We start from the raw sequence: 16,061 nt of genomic DNA, 5'->3' as shown, positions 1-16,061 counted from the left end.
CACAGTTCTGCTTGCAAGATCTACCAGACATGACAGGCTAAAAAAAAAAAAAAAAAAAAAAAAAAAAAGAAATGTGGTCTAGTACAGAGCTGTGATGGTTTCAGCTGTGAAATTAAATTTAAAAATTTTCATATAGTTCCAAATCACAAGAAACAGTCACCTTAAGGTGATTTATATTGTAAAGTAAAAAAAAACATACAACAATAGAGAGAAAACACAACAGTCAAAACGACCCCCTATGAGCAGCACTTGGTGACAGTGGGAAGGAAAAACTCCCTTTAAACAGGAAGAAACCTCCAGCAGAACCAGGCTCAGGGAGGGGGGGTCATCTGCTGTGAGCGGCTGAGGACAAGGGGAGACAGACAGGACAAAAGACATGCTGTGGAACAGAGCATCTCTCTATACATGATTAAATACAGAGTGGTGTATAAACACAGAGTGAAAATTGGAGATTGGCCTATAATTAGCTAAGACAGCTGGGTCAAGTGATGGCTTTTTAAGTAGAGGTTTAATAACAGCCACCTTGAAGGCCTGTGGTACATAACCAACTAATAAAGACAGATTGATTGTATTTAAAATTGAAGCATTAATTAATGGTAGGACTTCTTTGAGCTTTCTTCATATGAATGGTCCAACATTGATGGTTTGGAGGAAGTAAGAATTTAATTGGGAAGAGCAAGTCTAAACAAATACCAGCAGTGCTGAAAGCAGCACAACAGAAAGACCCGGAGTCTGGACCGTGCTGCCCGAGTTGTTCTTTTTTTTGTCAATTAGTGATGAATTTTAAGATGTCCTAGCTTTACGGAGGGCTTTTTTAATAGCGCAACAAACTCTTTTTCCAGGCTAAATGAGCATCTTTTATGTTAATGAGACACCATTCCCTCTCCAGGAGCCTTAGTATCTAATACGCAGTGAGGATGTGAAACTACTGGTGAGATGATCTATCGCTGAGGGAGCAGAGTTTAGGAAGTTGCTCTGCACCGTGTTGGCACTGAAGAGCATAATATTGGAGGCATAATATCCTTAAACTTAGTTACAGCACTTTCACAAAGACTTGTACTGTAATAAAAATCATTCCCCACTAAATAAAGTCAAAGAAAATGAGCTGACTTTCTACATTTGTTTGCTTAGTATCAGGCTGTGTCTGAAAGCAGAAGTCACAAGCTCGGTGCTGGTGAAAACAAAACAAGAGGAACTGAGAGTTAGGTGCTGGGAGGCAGTGGTGAAAAAAAAAAGAGAATACATTCTTAAAAGCTTAGAGCGGGGTTGTAATGAATGGGTGAGTGAAATCTTTGCAGTGGATGTGAAAGATGAGTACGGAACAACTTTTTAGGAAACAGTTCGATTTAAATTTTACCAAACTTCTTCCTAAAAATGAGGTTCAAAAGCCATTTTTTGATGTAGAGAAGGAAAGTAAACAATGTATTAAGTTTCTCTTCTCATCCTTATCTTAATCTGAAAATAGTTTATCTGTTCTACTACTGCCATGTAAGTGCAAGTCTGCTACAAAGAGAGAAATATGAACAGTCCTGCCATACATTCCCTTCTGAGGCCCTGAATACCACCATGAGGGCATACCTGAGGATGATGATGTAAAGATTGAACTGTCTGTTAATTTAAAGATGACTGTGATGCATTATCAGTGTACCAGGTTCCACTAAAGTACAACCACCAGGAGATTTGAGTCACACTTACTTCCAAATTACTTTAAGATTATAAATGTTTTATTACTACAGGAGTCAGTGCACTTTGTCCTGGATTTGCTGCACCTGAAATAAAATATGTCAAACAAATCTAGTGGGTGTAAAAATCTTTAAAGAAAGAGGCTTTACATTCAAATGTGTCTTTAAGGGTGAACTAATGAGAATAATAGCATTCTGTTGATGATCAAAGATCATACTATAGCTAAGGAGAAGCTTTTGTTGTGCTGCCACCTGGCGGTTCCTACCAGCATTGCCACATGAGATGAGCAGAAAAAAAACAAAACAGTGCAACAGGAAAATCTCACATCATCTGCAGACTTATCTTAGAAACTCCACTGTGTCTGGCTGACAAAGTCTCATTAGTCCACAGTTAGTTTTACAGCTGTTACAACAGATTGTCATCTGCAGTAGTTACAGTAAAGATAAGCAATGGGAGATCTGCCTTATAAGAAAAAATAACTTTGCTTTATGATCCATCGCTCAGTTTAAAGAAACCTTAGAACAATATTGGCATGTACTCTCATTCAAAAGCACTACCATAATTAGATTATGTAGAAAATTGTTGCTTGTCAAAATGTTAGGTTGTGTGCATTGAGTGGTGGAGCTTCGGTGGTCTTTTCTGGAGTGGGTTGTCATCAGGCAGAGTTTGTGTGTGAACACCTTGGACACTTTGGTGTGTTCCCTCAGGAAGTTTTGTATTGTAGCAGGGTGAGGCTGCTGCCATTGTGAACGCCATGAGAGCAGTCTGCAGTGTTGAGAAATAATAGGTAAGTTTCAAAGGAGTCACCTCAAAGTGTTTTATATTGTAAAGTAAACCCATAACCCAGCACAAAACTAAATACTGATTTAATGCAGAGTGGTGTATAAACACCGAGTGAGTCAAAGGAGGTGAGTGAAGAAGACACACTCAGTGCTTATGACAAACACCCCCAGCAGCCTAGGCTTATTGCGGCTTAACAAAGGGAGGGTTGACGGTCCCGTGATCTAGCCCTAACTATAAACTCAGTATATGAAATGAAAGTTTTAAGCCTACACTTAAAAATAGAGATGGTGTCTGCCTGCCGAATTCAAACTGAGAGCTGGTTCCACAGAAGCGGGGCCTGAAAGCTGAAGGCTCTGCCTCGCATTCGACTTTAAATACCCCAAAAACCACAAGCACGCCAGCAGCCAAACAGCGAAGTGGGTGATACTATGAGATCTTTAAGATAAGATGGGGCCTGATTGTTCAAGGCCTTGTATATAAGAAGGATTTTAAATTCATTACTGTATTTAACAGGGGGGCAGTGAAGAGACAGCACATTGGGAGAAATGTGCTCTCTCCTTCTAGAGAAAGAGAGCATACAGCTGTGCAGAGTGAGCCTGTAGTTGCTGGTTCTCATGTACCCTTGCAGATGAACGTTTTGTGTCAGCAAAGGTTGTTTTAGATCCTGTTTCTCAGACGCAGGAGACATGGAAATAGTCTGTCTTATGGTGAGATTGGTTCTGTGGTTTTGAGCAAAGACAGAAATTTGAGTTCCCATAAAGCATCTGCACATGACGCACCTAAATATGAAACTAAAAGAGAAAAATATATGAATTCACTACAGATCGGTGATTTTTATCGATCTTTTCTTTGGATAGATTTGTAGTGTATGATAGGAATGCCATAACCTAAAGTTTCCAGGTATGGTTAGTGTAACTCACTTACCTGTCTGTGGTTTCAGTGATGTGGATTACTTGGGTATATACACAGAAATGGACTATTGTTAAGAAAAACCTGGTTAAAGGAACAGGCTGACATTTTAGAGAGTACACTTGGTGTCATTTGCTCTCTACACAAAGAGAGATGAGAATCAAGATGTAGGTCTTTACCTGAAGCCCCAATTTGGGCAAGTCTGCATTGCATTACATGGTGCATTGTTGGTTCACATGTACCCTTACAGATTCAAGTTTCATGTCAGTATGTGGTTGTTTTATATCCTGTTTCTCAGACACGATGCACATACAAATGGCCATTCTCGTGGTGGGTTTTGTTCTGTGGTTTTCTGCAAAGACAGAAACTACTTGAGTTCCCATGAGGCATCTGCACATGACATGCCTGAATATGAATGAAATCTTCGTAGCTAAAGCTTAAAGCAAAAAAGACTGAAAAAATATATGACCCAATGCAGATCAGTGAGTTTTATTGATCTTTGTTGTATAGTTGTATAGTACACAACCATCACTTTATGATTTCCTACGCTAGGATGGACTGCAAGGTAAATCTGCCTTAGGGGTCGAAAACAGTGACACAAGATGGAAGCTCTGAAAGTTTTCTGCTGGGGTTAAAAATTACACTGATTGAAACTAACACATCTATTGATGAAGCCAGATGACACACATCAATTAGTTAAACTGCAGGAATGTCTTAAAGACATTAAGGCCTGGATGACCTCTAATTTCCTGCTTCTAAATTCAGATAAAACTAAAATTCTTGTTCTCGGCCCCACAAATCTTAGAAACATGGTGTCTAACCAGATACTTACTCTGGATGGCATTACTTTGGCCTCCAGTAACACCGTGAGAAATCTTGGAGTCATTTTGGACCAGGATTTGTCCTTCAATGCACATATTAAACAAATATGTAGGACCGCTTTCTTGCATTTACGCATCCATCCATCCATCCATTCGCTTCCGCACATCCTGTTAAGGGTCGCGGGGGGGCTGGAGCCTATCCCAGCTGTCATAGGGCGAGAGGCAGGGTACACCCTGAACAGGTCGCCAGCCTGTTGCAGGGCCAACACGGAGTGACAGACGACCTTTCACACTCACATTCACGCACTCAGTCACACCTATGGGCAATTTAGATTAGCCAATTAACCTAACCCCAGTAAGTGCATGTCTTTGGAATGTGGGAGGAAACCGGAGTACCCGGAGGAAACCCACGCAAGCACGGGGAGAACATGCAAACTCCACACAGAGAGAGGGAGAGGCCTGGGCCAAGGTGGAATTGAACCCAGGCCTTCCAGATGGTATTCTAACTGTGAGGCAGCAGTGCTAACCACTGCGCCACCGTGCTGCCCTGCATTTACGCAATATTTCTAAAATTAGGAACATCCTTTCTCAGAGTGATGCTGAAAAGCTAATTCATGCATTTATTACTTCTAGGGTGGACTATTGTAATTCATTATTATCAGGCTGTCCTAAAAGCTTCCTGAAAAGCCTTCAGCTGATCCAAAATGCTGCAGCTAGTGTACTGACAGGGACTAGAATAATCAGGCCCCATCTTATCTTATTGACCCAGAACCATCCCTTAGTTCATCATGGGGGGGGGGGTCCCCATGTCATTCATTCACCTCTGTTTATTCACCTTTGTTTATATTCCACTCTTCATTTAATCATGAGTTATTATTAATCTCGGGCTCTGTTTTTTCCTGTTTCTCTTTGCTGTTTACATAAAACTGAACTGACTTGAACTGAATTTTTCATCTTCGTAGCACAGTGGGCAGTCCAAGCTGTTGAATTCATTCAGAATTGAATCTGGAACTAAACCCAACCATAGTTTTAATGTCGCAGTCTAACCAAATAGAAACAGAAAGTTCAATGTGTAAAAGAGAAGTGAGGATGAGGGTCATGTGATTGTGCCATCCACAACAACCACACATCCCTCCTAAAGTGAACTTTCATAGGATTTGATTCTTCCTTGCAGAAGTAATTGAAACTTGTGCATTAAAGTATGATGAGAAGGATTTTCTTTGGTCATGTGGATGGATAGAAATCATTTAATCCTCTGTTACCAGTTTCTAAGAAACAAAAATATGTTAATATTGTTTTCATTTTTCTGTGAGTGCTGCTTGTATTTAGCTACTTTTTCATTGTTTCTCTTCATGAATATTCAATAATAATAAATATTCACTTGGCATTCACTTACAGCTTGGTATCATGAAATTGCATCTCAATGGCATGCTACTACCTTACGTTATCACAGTCCATGTTATTACAATTCACTAATTAGTTTTATACTTTCATCTAAGATACAAATACAATTGTTACTAGACGTGACCTCGGTTCTGTGAGAACATGTAAAACTGAGACAGGCTTTGATTGGGTTACTCCACCAATAAGTGACTCTCATACTAACCATAACTATAACCCCTTCTTCCAATGATGTGCTCTCCTGATCATTTAAGAGTTCTAATCTTTGCTTGCTGTGCGGCTCCTGTGAAGTGTGACAGTTGTAAAATATCTTGGTCAGGCTTTTATTGGGCCTGGGTGTCAAAAGTCCAAAACCCATTTCCCATTTCTTGAACACACTCATGTCATGTGTGTTCAAGAGCTCATACAGCTCAGAAAGCCCCAACATCACAATTAGTTAAGAAGAGGGTTTGAGATCCTGTTTGAATATGATATGTGTATGCAGTGGGGACATACTGTAAAACAGGTTACACAACCTCATTGTGGAGGCTAACTTTCTCCCAGGATTAAAAAGCATATCCCCATCAGGTAAATCATTACATTTTAGGGGTGATGCTTGATTAAAAACAACTGTGTTTGTTTGGCATTGGCCAGGTTTCCTTATATATGAGTAACTTTGTTACTGATTTATTCTTGTTGATGTTGAATTGTTCTTCCACTGGTGACCAAAAAAAACATAAGGCTGTCTTACAAACTCTATCTGAACATTAAGGTGAAATGTGCATATTACATAGTCTTGTTTAAGAGTTTAATATCTGAATCTGGCAATTTATATTCTGGCATGCATTATAATTCATGCATTGCCAGTATAATCAGCAGTGAATATAAAATTAAGTAATGATAATTCCTCTTTTTCATGCATCTCCTGTGTTTTGTCTATTGTATTGTCTATTATCTAATTTGGGTGAGATCTTCCCAATAAAGTTTATCTGAATATCAAATGTCATCTGAAAAAAAAAAAAAAAACCCTTTGAAAGTTTCAGTGGAAACTCCAAAACAGCACAGCAGTCAAAGTGAATACACTCACCACACCTTTATCTGGAAAACACAACAAATGTGACACAGTGAATCACAAGCATGTGTTAGCACATAAAATCCAAGATTGATCAGTAAAAGTCTATGGGTTTCTTTTTTTTTTTCCATTTCATTTTTAGTGAGGAAATTGTGACATGAGATGTTACGACCTTCTTGACTTGATGCCAAGTTTCACTTTTTTTTTTTTCTTTAACATCGAGACAGCCATCTGATTCGTGTGTGAATGCTTTTTCATGACAGTCACATGAGTAAACGGTCCTACATGAATGAAAGCATTTGAGAGCTCATCTAATTTCAAATGACTGCACATCTGACTTTTATGCTCCTAGAATGGTAAGAATTTATTATACTTGCATTTTAATCTTGCTGCTTTAGTACGACTGCAGAAGCATAACCACATCTGTGGTTCAGGTTCAGAAGCTCAGTTTCAGTTTCTCTAAATGAAATACATATATAGGTAGTTATCGGCTACAGTCACTCACACACACACACACACACACACACACACACACACACACACACAATATAGGGGACACACTCTTATACACACATATATAAGTGAAGAATATTCAGCTTTCTCGTCACGTATCACCACACAGGGTAATAACACACTGAGATGGATACAGTGCAATGGAAATTATGTGAGTATTAAATTAACCCCAAATTGATATTTGTTTCTCTTTCTTTTTTTTCTTTTTTTTTTTTTAATTGTTACTTCAAGTGTCATGAGATCACTTCATTGCTTCTATCACCCTGACCTAGACTGTGGTTGCACAGGCAGGAAACATGGTCTTGTGAGGCAATTGTGAATTTGGGTGTCTCGCAGAAGTACAGTCATGTTTGAAATTACAATACTCACTTGGCTGAAAGTACGCGCTCCCGTTCTTCAGTTCCTTAACTCAAATTCCTGTCTGTGGTAAAAGAAAACGATTGAACAATGTTCTGCTTCTGCTTTTTTGAGGGTTTACTTTAACATAATCACCGCGTTCTTATTTGAGCAGAGTTCAATATTTACTGGACTTTCCAGAAAATACATATGACACTGTATCAGGAGGAACCTAAATTTTATTGGGAAATAAGTCATTAGTCCATAGTGAGGTAATCTCTGTCAGTGTCATGCAAACAACTGACAGCTGCTCGACTACACTTTGACTCTGTAACACTCTATAATACTTTAGAGAGCAGAGCCTAAAATAAGCTCTGCTTGTGTTTTAAAAGAAATAAAATGGAGGGCATCGCAGTGGTGTAGTGGTTTGGACTGCTACCTCACAGCTAGAAGGTTTGGGTTCGAATCCACCTGGGCCTTTCTGTATGGAGTTTACATGTTCTCATAGTGTCTGTGTGGGTTTCCTTCCAAAGACATGCAGTTACCGGGGTTAGGTTAACTGGTGATTTTGCCCATAGGTGTAAATTCAACTCAATTGTATTTATATAGTGCCAAATCACAACAAACAGTCGCCTCAAGGCGCTTTGTATTGTGGGTAAAGACCCTACAAAATCCCTGTGTTAGTCCTGCGACAGGCTGGTGACCTATACAGGGTGCACAATCCCTCTTGCCCTATAGCAGCTGTGATAGGCTCCAGCTCCCTACTACACCACAAACAGGATAAGCAGGTGAGGATGGATGGAAATATAAGGTGTGTTTTTCTTCTTCCTCTGTGTTTCCAGGCACTATCACTGTGCTGCTGCTGACTCTATACCATAGCCGCGCTGCAGCTGCCACTCTGAAGGAGCATCTGGCTGATTGTCTGGAGGACAAAGACAATGCTGAGCTGCTGTACACAGCAAAGACTGGCCTTCCACACATAAAGACACATCATCATGTTGTTATTGTTGGAGCTGGTATGGCTGGGCTGACAGCTGCCAAGCTACTGCAAGATGCAGGACACAAGGTAAAATGCAGCTTGTTAAACATTTTATGGATTCATATAATTTATTTAATGTTATTCTAAATGCAATACTGGCAAATCAAAGAGATTTGGGCACAGAAGGTTTTTATGCAGATTCACAACCTGTAAAAAATGCTAATGCCACCCCAGGTGCTTACGAGTTCAGTTTATCAAACTCATGTAGCATAATTATATTATGAAAACATAGTCACCTCTTTCAGGGGCTTTTGGTATCCCCGATAGAGCAAGTTTCTCCCATTATCAAACATTAGATGATGCAGTGGTTATGGATATTTTAACTATTAAATATTAGAACACAATGGAGGACATGGGGATTCATACCAAGCAACCAAAAGTGCAAGAAGTTTAGAAAACATGCTCTTTTCCAACATCTGTAGCATCCTCTATATGAGAAAATATAAAAGAGTGAGCACTTCAGTGTTCTAAAACAATGACCTCAGGGTAACAGCTCAAACTCCATATGGAGTTCATGCATTACCCCTTCTGAGACCCTACCTATCAAACCATTTGAACCCCTGTGGTGCCACTTAATGATTTGTCTATGTGTCTGACCAAGGTTACCATAGTAGAAGCTAGTGGTCGCATTGGGGGACGAGTTGAAACCTACAGAAATGAAAAAGATGGATGGTATGCTGAATTGGGGGCCATGAGGATCCCAGGATTTCACAAGTGAGTTGAACCTTTAAATGTGTGTGAAATCTTCAGTATAGTATGCAATGTTGTTTCACTAAATAATCCTCTACTTTATTATCTAAAAAAAACTTAAAGATTAACAAAAAACGTGCTATACAGTTATTGTCAGAAACAGCTTACTATGTGTGCACCACACCACAAACACAGCTAGGTTACTGAAGCATACCTGGGAATTCCAAAATCCATCAGCATGTCCGCAGGGAAAACACTCTACCTCACTTACATTTGAGTTTCACTTTTCCTCACTCCTAATATGAAATAATCCACTCAGTGAGATAAGGTGAGGTAAGAATTTCTAAAGTAAAATAAAGAAATAAGTCCTCCAGAATGTATGGCTTCTCTTTCTTGAACCTCAATGAGCATATGTCAGGCACATAAGAGTCTCAACTATGAAGAGATGGACAGCACCAGGCCCTGATATGATTCATCCCTACTGGCTAAAGAAGCTAGCTGCACTCCATCAGCACAAATTAACCACCTGCTAGTGGATGAGACAAACCCAGAATGGCTGACTGAAGGCTGGACGGTCCTGATCCCCAAAGAGCCCCAGAAGGGATTCATCCTCTCCAAGTATCACCATTAAGCTGCCTCCAAACAACACGGAAGCTCCTGTCAGGAATCATAGCAGTAAAACTGCAACCGCCAAGTACCAGCAGAGAGTAAGGCAAGTCCTGAAGAGTCAGCTGAATGGGAAGAACAAGATCTGGGCAACCAACACCTGCACCTGACAGTAATCAGAAACCCTACTGAGATCAAAAGCAGGCCAAAAGACACAGAACCCACCAACATCAAGACATGAAAACGCATTACAGTGCATGGAGGGTTCACCCCAAATCCAGTGCTCTGAGGTTGAGACATAGTAGTGATGTACAAGCAGAGGAAGACGGCCATAGTGATAGATGTAGCAAATTTAAGTGATGGTGATATCAGGAAGAATGAACATGAGAAGCTCTAGAAATACCAAAGGCTGAGAGAAGAGCTAGAGAGAACAAGAGAGGTCTGATATCTCTGTCCAGAACAGGGCAGTCCTAGGAACAGCTAAGATACTGCCCAAAACCCTTGAGCTCACAGGCCTCATATGTCAACTGCATGCAGGTTGGCAATGTTTCACTGTCTTGATTATGTATCATAAGCAAATCCTAGAAATATGTCTTAGATGCAAATTATCTCACAACGTAAAGCTTACTCTGCCACCATTGACCTCCTCTGCTTACAGAATTGTCCAATGGTTTGCTACAGAGCTGGGGGTCAAGTTAAACCCATTCAAAATGGATGACCCCAACACCTTTTACTATGTTAATGAGCGGCGGATTAGGACTATTGTAGCAGAATCAAATCCCAGTCTCCTTGGGTACAAGGTGTGGCCAAGTGAGAAAAACAGGACACCGGATGAACTCCTACAACAAGCTTTACAGAAGGTAAGAAACAGGAAAGGGAGGCTGGATGAACTCAAAATTCATAGTATGAAAGAGTTTCATAAAATGGATGGAGCGACACAGCTAATTCCTCCACTGAGCGGATCTTGGAACTTTTCCAATGCTTTGGTTGCATTTTCTTAGAGGTCATTACTAACCACATTACTGGTAACTGATCACCAAAAAAGGGAAGCTCCATGTGATCATATGTACACTCCATAAGCAGATTCACTAGTCATATAATTTTGAATGTTCCTTTAGTTTTAAACTGCTCCTAACATAAAGACTGAATAAAAAATAATGAATACAAGATTACAATAAAACAAAAGAAACTAAACAACAAAGACAGCCAAGTGAACAAACGGAGCTGATTTTCTGCATATATACATTTACTACTAAGCAAGAAATTTATAGTTCTTTGACATATCATTGAATGGTAACATCATCTTAGGCACACTGCATAGGAAGTTAGATGCTTTGGTTGTAGATATTCTCTGTGAAATGTCACAGAAAGTGATGAAATTTGATTTCAGCAGACAAACTGCAACTGCTGCTTCGGTCAAATTTGCTATTTCACCAACCTCGATAAGCTTCTACTTTTTTGTGACAGGCTCGACTGTGCCATTGAGTTACATTTTTGGCTTATTGGAGACAAATAAGAGTGCAACAAAATCAATGCATTTATTGAGTTCCTGACTCTTTCCATATAAGCAGCTGTTGTTTTTCCTCTTTTGTTAGGTGAAGGATGAGGTGGAGAGGCATGGCTGCTGGGCTGCACTGAAAAAATATGACCATTACTCTGTGAAGGTATAAACCATAATGAGATCATGAAATGTAGAATGAGAGCACTTTGTGTTAAGTGGATCATGTGAATAACTGCAGATGAATCAGTTTTCTGTGTGTTATATTATTACCATAACGTATTGCACCATAAAACCAAGAGTGCTGAAACTTTCTACAAACAACAAAATGTCCATCACTATTTGGATCTCGATATCTGAAAGTCTGACAAGCAAAAACATTTCACCAAATCATCAAATGGTTTTATATCTACAAGCCTTTTTATTGGTTGCCCTGATTGCACAACATGTATCTTTTGTATGCCAATAGGAATACCTTAAAGAAGAAGGCGGTCTGAGTCCAGAAGCATTGAGAATGATTGGAGAACTGCTCAACGAACAGAGTCTTATGTACACAGCGCTGACTGAGATGATCTATGACCAAACTGACATCAGTGACAGCGTGTAGTAAGGCCCAACAACTCCTCAAAGCTCTCCTTTTATGTGTTTGGCACAACAGAGTGTTCAGATCATAGTTCTACTTGCTAAAGGTGCCGGACAGGGCAGGAGAAAAAAAAAATCCTCTTTTACAGAAAATTCAAAACTATACAATCCAGAAGAAAAGAATGGGCTCGATTAGGTGTCAAGAAAATTTCAGGAAAACCTTTTTTTTTCTTTTGCAGGTAAAACTGTTTCATATGTTTCTATTTACAGCTTTATGTTTCAAATCAGAATGCCTTTATTTTCAGTGAAGCAGAGCTCACAACGTAATTATGGTTCAGCTCCATCATCTGGTGCAGAGACACCTCATTCACACAGCATAAACAGATAATAATATAAAATACTTTTACTGTTCTTTTTAATCCCTTGAACTAAAGAACACAAGTAAAGTGTGGAAAATTAAAACTGAAAGCATTTGTTTGCAATTAACAGCAGCAGCTCTGACTTGTAACATGCCAGTGGGGCTACCGTCAGTGGGGCGTGATGGTAGTAACACTGGTATGCAGTATGCCAAGAAAAAACAAATGTGTGCCAAGTAGATCTTATTCTACTTTAATGTTGCTATTGCAAGCATATCATTAAACAATGCAAACATCAAACTGCTAAAAGAAATGAGTGGCACCAATATTTATTCAGCATTTTAACATTTCCATATGCCAACATATCTTTAGCCCTAGTTTGTTCTCACCAACTTATTAAGATTAGTATCGAATTCTTCTCATATAAATCTTCCACTGTGTTTATCACCAAGGGACTAACTTTGACAAAAGGTATGCAGTTTCATCTACACATAAAATGAAGCCATAGCATTGGCATGACTGAACCTGTTAGACCAAAATGGTGCAATATAGAAAGGAATGCATGCTTTTGATATTATCTCTCTCACATACACACATAAATGACTGGAGGTGCTTAAAGTCTTCATGCCCTGGACAGTTCATTATAAACTAAACATTTAATTATACAAGTAATCAATGCATTCATCATTGTTTTCTACAGAAAACAGTTTCATTAAGAATCCATCCATCCATTCTAATACAAATATATTTGTCTTTTTTTTTTAAGTTACTTTGAAGTGGATGGTGGGTCTGACCGTCTCCCCAAAGCTTTTCTTACTGTCCTCGATGTCCCCATTCTCCTAAACTCCAGAGTCAAGCGTATCAGCCAGTCCCATAAAGGGGTCATTGTATCATACCAAGCAGATCAACAGTCTTCTCTTACCGATCTTCATGCTGATGCTGTCCTTGTAACAACCACAACAAAAGCAGCTCTTTTCATGGATTTCAATCCACTTCTGCCCCAAAAAAAGATGGAGGCCCTGAGCGCTGTCCATTATGACAGCTCCACTAAAATCCTGCTCATCTTCAAGAGAAAATTCTGGGAGGATGACGGCATCCGAGGAGGAAAGAGCATCACGGATGGGCCCTCTCGTTTCATCTACTACCCCAGCCACAGTTTCCCCAAAAATAAGACCATCGGTGTCCTCCTGGCGTCCTACACCTGGTCTGATGACTCACTACTCTTCCTAGGTGCAAGTGACGAAGACCTTAAAGAGCTGGCTTTGAGAGATTTGGCAAAGATTCATGGTGACCACATCAAGGCTCTCTGCACAGGGGTCTTGGTGAAGAAGTGGAGCATGGATCCTTACAGCTTGGGTGCCTTTGCTCTCTTCACGCCCTACCAGCACTTAGAATATGCTAAGGAGCTCTTTAAAAGTGAAGGCAGGGTGCACTTTGCTGGTGAGCACACAGCCTTTCCTCATGCCTGGATTGAGACATCTATGAAATCTGCAATCAGGGCAGCAAAAAACATTAACAGAGCTGCACGGCTGCATTCAGATTCTAAATGTCAACCACGAGATGAACTCTAGGCTCTGACCAATCCAGTACAATCCAGTCTACTACAGTTTTCAAACATTTATCTACTTTCTGCAACCAATCTTGTTTATGCATTACATTTACTAATTAATGAAACAAAATATGCATTATTTTAAAAATGTTGACTTGTTTTTCCCTTTGCCAATTATTTCATCACATTTTAGACTGCTAAACTATTATTCTTTACAAGCTTATAAATTATTCTTCTTTCATTGTAATTGAAAACACAAGCATCACACCACACAGTTTGTGTTCCTGTTTAGATGGCTATTTTCCCCATAACTACAAATACATTTAAGTAAATCATAATTTATACAAACTCCACAATGTTTCCATGTGCCCCTGGAAACATCAATGAGGGGATTCAGTAATCCAAACATAAATGGTGGCCAGGCCTTTGCTTCCAGACCCTCCAGCTCATTGTATTTTCTTTAATTATTTCTCTAGCTCATAAAAATCTGTTACTATTATATTCAGAGTGTTATGCAAATCAGTATCAAGGATAAATTGAAAAACTTTATTGGATGCATGCGATTTTTGTGTCAGTGCCATTAAAGAGTATATCTGTGTCGGGCACCTTTTGTGTTATAAAGTTTTCATGCAATAAATTTTTAATTTGATTTCTTGTGGTCAGTCTTAATCTTTAAAATCTTGTTTTTGTTTTCTTTCTAATAATCAAACATCATCAAAGTTATGGCTCCTGTGAGTGTTGCCACTGAAAATGTGACTTCTGTAAAGACAAACATTTGTTCATCAAATGAAAGAGTAATGGCAGATTTGAAGGGAGTCATATGCATGAGACCAAAACAGCTGTTGTAGAGCAGGTGACTGGAAGAACCAGGGGGAAAAAATTTGAAAAGAGAAACAAAAACAGAGGAGGGAATGTAGTCCCGCCTGTTTTGAGGGAAGAATTTGTTTGTTTTTGCTTATCAAAAGGGGGATAAAAATGACAAAAATTGCCAAGTCTAAATAAGATTAAACTGAAAAACAAAAAAAATGGGACAATAAATCTTTTCATAGTCATACAAATATAAGGCATGCTGACAGAAAGCTAAAATATGCTACACATTTCTATATTCTAATATTCTATATTAACAAATAAAGCCTGTGTGGATACCTACCTATACTATTGATACCTACTTAGAATTAAAGTTATTGTACACTCACAAGCTATAATTAAGTGTATTAATGTTGTGTGTTCATCCTTTATTCTAAAAAGGGTTTTATCAATAACTTCTGCATAAAAGATAAAATATTATTTGCATGGTTATCTCTTTCCTGGAAAGCAGTTACAGTCAGTTTCAATATCAGTTATTTTTTGTTTTGTTTTACTAGACTGCAATAAATAAATCCAATACAAATTCTTAGAGTACAGTGTACATGCATTGAAGAAAAACCTTGTCTCATTAAAACAATGTTTGAATGGTGCAGCAGAGCGCTGGGTTGTATGTAGGCAGTGAAAAACTAATGAAACCAAAAGTAAAACCTCAGAAAAAAAAGAGCAGTAGAGGGAGCCGTCCTGCCCTTTGGGTGACGCAATCGGCTGAGACTGTAAATTACAGCGAGCTCATGTATATATATGTAGATAAAACTCCCTCCACATCAAACCCAGTCAGATGTTGCAAGCTCCGTGAACGGTAAGATTGTTTTATTTCTTCTAGTTATGGCAGTCTATGGGTTTTCTGACCTCGTGCGTTTTTGTTGACTGTTTTTAGAAGATTTTAAAAAGTTTCTATATTCTTTACAGCAAAGCAAACTCTGTTGTGTATTTATTGTTTATTTGGGAATCCATATTTGATGTTATTGGCATTACTCAGGATTAAGAGAGCCTGTGTGGAAACCTATGTTATCTACCTAGTTATACATAAAGTTATTGTAAATCCAGTTTCTTTCAGTAAAGTTGTGTCTTTTCATCCTTTGTTCTAAAGCAAAGTCAAAGAATGTTTGAATAAATATACATCATTTGTGAGTGATTTCGTTATTGGTGATGGTAAAACACATCCTCTGTGTGTGACCTTTAGACATATGATAAACCTCACTGAAAATAAAAAGAATGAAAAATGAAAAAAAAAATAAAGGCTACAGAAGTGAGAGCACAGAAGTAAGAAAAGAATATAAAAGAATAAAAGACAAATATATCTCCAAAGTTGCCTTTTCGCTATAATTTTTGGTGATTTAACACATAAATTAAGTGTTTATTAAGTTAGATATATTT

The 16,061-nt window shown here is 38.8% G+C and overlaps 1 protein-coding gene across 1 annotated transcript; it reads left to right on the top strand.

Annotated features, from left to right (window-relative positions):
- Positions 1-7,233: 7,233 nt before the first annotated feature.
- LOC115797376 (L-amino-acid oxidase-like) lies at positions 7,234-13,843 on the top strand. The gene is made up of 7 exons (XM_030753941.1): positions 7,234-7,312; positions 8,340-8,563; positions 9,138-9,250; positions 10,491-10,692; positions 11,428-11,496; positions 11,800-11,936; positions 13,035-13,843. The coding sequence occupies exons 1-7, from the start codon at positions 7,288-7,290 to the stop codon at positions 13,837-13,839; spliced, it is 1,575 nt and encodes a 524-aa protein (XP_030609801.1). The 5' UTR covers positions 7,234-7,287; the 3' UTR covers positions 13,840-13,843.
- Positions 13,844-16,061: the final 2,218 nt, after the last annotated feature.

Source organism: Archocentrus centrarchus, chromosome 18, assembly GCF_007364275.1.
Source record: "Archocentrus centrarchus isolate MPI-CPG fArcCen1 chromosome 18, fArcCen1, whole genome shotgun sequence".
Classification (NCBI taxonomy): Eukaryota; Metazoa; Chordata; class Actinopteri; order Cichliformes; family Cichlidae; genus Archocentrus; species Archocentrus centrarchus.
The sequence above is the reverse complement of the archived record's forward strand: the minus strand, read 5'-3'. Positions and strand labels throughout refer to the sequence as shown.